The 5,369-nt window shown below is 42.7% G+C and overlaps 1 protein-coding gene across 1 annotated transcript; it reads left to right on the forward strand.

Annotated features, from left to right (window-relative positions):
- Nucleotides 1-320: 320 nt before the first annotated feature.
- KRBOX1 (KRAB box domain containing 1) lies at nucleotides 321-5,054 on the forward strand. Its single transcript, XM_037520129.2, has 5 exons — nucleotides 321-441; nucleotides 1,601-1,683; nucleotides 3,339-3,465; nucleotides 4,026-4,145; nucleotides 4,800-5,054. The coding sequence occupies exons 2-5, from the start codon at nucleotides 1,648-1,650 to the stop codon at nucleotides 4,910-4,912; spliced, it is 396 nt and encodes a 131-aa protein (XP_037376026.1). The 5' UTR covers nucleotides 321-441; nucleotides 1,601-1,647; the 3' UTR covers nucleotides 4,913-5,054.
- The last annotated feature ends 315 nt before the right edge of the window (nucleotides 5,055-5,369 follow it).

Raw genomic sequence — 5,369 nt, forward strand, 5'->3', positions numbered from 1 at the left:
CTGGGCCTGTCAGGGCAGGAAACAGGCATCGTCTCCAAGAAGGATGACCCGTGCATGTTCCACTGCTCACCAGCCCAGCTTCACCCGCTTTCCCATGACATGACGGCCCCCCTCTTAGACCCCGTCCCCCCCTGGTGTCCATCACTTGGACTAACCTCGACTCGCAACCAGGTGCAAGACTGGAAACCCTCCCAGCCTGCCTGCCTTATCCCCAGAGGCTGTCTAGCAGGAACTAAAGGGAGGAACCACAGAGATGTGAAGTCCTCCGACATTGCTAGAGAGAATTTCAGGGAGGGTATGGGCTTGCCAGCTGCGTGATGACGCACTTCCTGCGTAGCCTTTGTTACCGTTAACGTGTGAGCCTTTGGTTTGCGAGGGTCGCCATTTGGTGCCCAAAACCTCTGTTCGCTGCAAAGCTGCAGAGGCTGCCTAGAACCCACGGTGAGAGGTTCTGGCTCGGCCTGAGAAGGAATCGAGGGGCCCTGGGGGAGCAGGCGCCCCTGTTGCTGCTGCTGCTGCTTCTCCTCCTGACCCCGGGGGACTCTGGCCTATGGGGGGGGGGGGCAGGCCATGAGCTCCAGCGCTCTGGTTTCTGGTCTCCAGGACAACCTGCGGTCTATTTAGATTTGAGTATTGATACAAATTCTAGCGTTGACACCAAGGTCCTCAAAAAATGTTGACTTTGCTCCAGGACTGCTGCCAACAGGAGAGCTTGCCCCTCCACGGCTCCAGTCACCTCTTGACCCCACTGGAGAGACCCCCTCCCTATGCTGTGTGGAATAACACTTTCTTCCTTTTCAGGTGGTTCTGGGAAATTGGATCGTGATCAGCTTATTCACTGTATTTGCCAGGGCGGGTGTAAACCCAGTTGGGAAGCTTATTACTGTTCTCAGCAGTCAGTTTTGAGAGCACTGAAAGGGTTCTCCCCAGCTCCCCCTCCAGCACAGCAGGGTGGGGGCTACTTCGTCCACAAATTGGAAAATGTGGAGCCTTGGATTCGTGTTGTCTGATATGAATATTCAGTGTAACAATCACGACGGGTGCTATTGACAAGTACCTGATCTATGGGGAAGGTGGGGCGTAGAGTTTCCTATGGAAGGCAATGGCGAGGAGCAACCATTTCTCAGTTCTCTTCACATCCTTTATGGCCTTCTTCACATGACATCCCCTCCACTTTTACTCAATTGTTTTTTCAAATTCTATTCTGACTTTTATTACTAGTGTAATAAAACTGCCCTGTCCTAATTTCTTAAGTAATGCCAGGGGAAAACCAGTGCTATGGCCACCTGGAGTTTTATGGATTTCTTGGGCTCTCCCCTAGAGCCCCAGCTTTATTTTCAGCCCGTGGCGTTCTGTCCACGGTCCACCCTGCTTTCCTTTTCTGACTTCTTTCTGATGTCTTTTCTGGTAACGGGGGATAATTTTTGTACCCTTTCTACATTTCCCTATATACCTGATATCTTAACTCTATTTGCCACTTACGCAAGGCAACAACTAATGAGTAATAGTTCACATAGCCTCAGAGCAGGATGGGTCAGATGTTTGCATGGACTTCGGTCAGTAGGGTTACTGTCTCAAAGGCTTCTTTCTTTACTTTCAGCTCCTGGAACTTTTACTTTTCCTCACGACAGGAGTAAAAGAGGTCTGATGATGACAGCAATGTCCGTAACAGCTAGACCCCAGGTGAGCTGGGTTTTCTCTGCTCCTGCACATATTCCTATGTGAATATGCATAAATATTTATGAATAATACATAAAAGTATACATGCATATATGAAAATAGATTTATATAAATTACACATTCATTATAGAAGTATAAATATATATAGCATAATATTTTATATATGCATATATAAAACTATCTAAATTTCCTTTTTCATGAAGGTATAACATTTATAGCACAAATCTGAATTATAGTTCAGTGTAGTTCACTTTTCAGATCTATACACCTGTTTGAGCATCACTCCCATTAAGACAGAAAGTACTAGTATCTTAAAAGTCTCCTTCATGTGCCACCCAAGCAGTCCCCCCAAATTTGATCATTATAGATTAATTTGTTCTTGAACTTCATATTAATGGAATAATTCACATGTACTCTTTTGTATCTGCCTCCTTTTGCCCAACAATATGACTGTGAACTTCACCTGCATTGTTGCACATAGCAGTAGTTTGTTCTTTTTCACTACCGAATAGTTTTCCATTATATGATTACCATATTTTATTTAGTCATTCTACAGTGGATGGATACTTTGTATTCAGTTTTGCACTACTGTGAATAAGAATTCACTGAATATTCTTGATATGCCTTTTGGTGGATGGACACTTGTCCCCGTGTCTGTTGGGTATATCTTTAGGAGTCATTGCTAGATTGCAGGGTATTATGTTTGGTTAGTTTTAGAAGGTGCTGCTGCAATTTTATGAAATGATAGTTTGAATTTTTACTTTAACTAGTAGTATATGAAAATTCCACTTGCTCCACATCCTTGCCAACACTTGTTATTTATTCTCAGGGTTTTAAAATTTCTTTTTCCCCAGTAAATAGTGAAGCAGAGCACCACTTCATGTTAATAGCATACATAGGTATCTTCCTATGTGAAGTCTGTTGAGATATTTTTCCCATTTAAAAAAATTACATTGTGTGTTTTTCCCCTCCAAGTTGTAGTTATTTATTATGGATATGAGTCCTTTGTTAGATATATGTATTTTGAAATATCTTCTCCCAATTTCTTGCTTGATTTCTTGTTCTCTTAATGGTACCCTTTGAATAAACAGTTTTTCTCTAGAGTGTCCAAAGTGAGAGTATTTTCTTATACTTCTCTAACTTCTACTGCTGTGTGGGAGTGAGAAGTAACTGACAGTTCTGAGAGCTGTGTGTCTGTAGTAGTGGTCAAGGAGACAAGAAGGAGGAAAGAAGAATTGGGAAATAACAGTAATATGAAAGCTCAAATAATCACCCAAATGTTTTACAGTGTGGGAGGGGCTTAGAGCTAAGGTGACAACTATATCCAGGTGTATGTTAGTTCTCCTTTTATAGATGCACTTTTCATGTTTAGACCAGTTTCTATATATAGTAGTCTGTTTGGAAGTCACATATATTTGGAAGCTACTAGTGGAGATGTATTTGTTCTAACTGGGAAAATATGTTGGATTCTGGTGGTCTGCCTTTAATTGTATCTTCTTCCTCTACACTTTACAAATTTCACACATTAGACCGCTCAGGCGCACTAGGGACTCAGTACTAAAAGCCTATCATTGTAGGTGCCCTTTGAAGGCCTCTCATTGATAGTTTTGACTGCTACCAAGTCCCAAGACTGGGAGAACAGGAACTTGTTGTTTCAGGAATTGGTGACTTTTGAGGATGTGGCTGTGTACTTCACTGAGAAGGAGTGGGTCAGCCTGGAGCCTGCTCAGAAGGCCTTGTACAGGGATGTGATGCTGGAGAACTATGAGTCTGTGGTCTTTCTAGGTAAGTCCTTTCTGCTGCTGTTCTCTGCCTGGTTCCTTAGAGGTTAAAGTTCTTTCTTATAATTATTAGCTGACATCCCTCTCCCCCATAAATGGTAGTGTCAAGGGTTGCTATGTATGGAGAGCCCTGGAGTCTATTGACCTGCAGAAGGCCTTCCTTCTTTTCCGTCATAAAAGCCACTCTCCCCCCATACCTGCACTAGTGGTTCTCTGAGTCCAGTAGGGTTTGAGCTGTATCTGGGCATCCTCAGCCTATGCTGACCCTCCAGATTGTCTTGCGAGAACTGTCCCTTACTCTACCTGTGGAAGTTGCTCCTTGGAGCCAGGTGTCTAGTTTCTCACAGTGGGAACTTGCCATCCTCTGGCACAGAAGGTAGGAAATTTAGTTTCCTTTTAAATAGAAATTTGCCTCCTGAAATACTTCAGGCTTCCTTGTGAGCACCACTCCCTCTTTAGGAGGCTACCTCTTGCTCAGTCCCACCTGACTTTCTTGAAGCCTCAGGCTATGATTAACCCCTGTGACTCTTGTTTGCTACTTTATTGTAAGTCCTTCCCTTCAAGCAGCAGCATCCACTTCCCACAAGCCAGCTCTGATCTCTCAGCTGGAGCAAGGGAAAGAACCATGCTTCTCTCAGCCACAGGGAGCCTTAAGCAGGAGAAACAGGAGAGCAGGTGCTAAGGGTGAGTTAAGCAAAGGTGTCCTTTCTAGTTATGTCTGTTGCTTGACTTTTATTTTATCAAAATGAAAGATGGACGTTCTTTGCACCCAGTGCCATGGAGTACATTGGCATCTGTGGTCACGCTCTTTCTGAGTGGTCCGTTATTCCCATCCCTTTAAACTGTAGCACAGAGCCCCCTGCTTCAGTGTTTCCCACACTGGGATGCTTTCATTCCTGGGAAATTTTTAAAGCATTTTTCTAAATACTTTACTGGTTATATGTGATCACCTTTTTCTAGTTCTCCCAGTTTCACAAAATTGACAAGCTGCAGTATTGTCTATGAACCAGCGGAACAAACAGAAGAATTTACTTTTGCTTTTTATGTTTTTTTTTTTTAAAGATTTATTTATTTATGCATAGAAAAACTGGGATATAGGCCAGAGGTGAGGGGTGAGAGGATTCACCAGAGACAGAGTAGTAAGGGGAGCACCAGGCAAGACAGGGGTAGCTCCCTGGCTGGGGATCAAACTCAGGCCATAGCAGTGACAGTGCTGAGACTTAACCCCTAGGCTACCAGAGAGGCTCTGCTTTTTATGTTAATATATTAAAATTTTAAATCATTTGTTTTATTGAAATATTTTAAGGTAGCTTATAGATGTGATTTTCTTCCTTTTAGGATACCTCCCAAAACTGAGAAGATTGGCCTATTTGACTAAAATAATAACACGTGCAATAAAGTTGAAAATTCCTCAGAATCGCCAGTTCTGGGAAGACAGAAGAAAGGGCTAAATCTTTACCATTAAATACCAGTTTTCAAAGAAATGAGTTGATTGAAAAACCATCTTAAATGTTGTCAAGTATGCATTGTCTCTTTCTGTAGACTCATGGATTTCAGTTCATTAAAATGCTCATTTTGATGTACCAAGCAGACTCTCATGTCCTTTTAAAAAATAGCTCTATTGAGATATAATTCACACACTATATAGTTCACCCATTTAAAAAGTATACAGTTCAGTGGTGTTTAGTATATTCACACAGTTGTACAAGAATTACTGCAGTCTGCATTTAAAACGTTCTTGTCACCCTATAAGAAACTCTGTTTCCATTAACAGAACTGTTTAGTTGTAAAAATGCCAAGAAGCAGAATCAACATACCAAGGCCACTCCTCCTCTTGACATGGTGGTGGTTGCTAGGGGAAGGAAGCAGAGATAAGCTGCACAGCCTGGCCTTACATCTGCGAAAGCA

This window comes from Talpa occidentalis, unplaced genomic scaffold, assembly GCF_014898055.3.
Source record: "Talpa occidentalis isolate TD23 unplaced genomic scaffold, MPIMG_talOcc4v2.1 talOcc4.10, whole genome shotgun sequence".
NCBI lineage: Eukaryota > Metazoa > Chordata > Mammalia > Eulipotyphla > Talpidae > Talpa > Talpa occidentalis.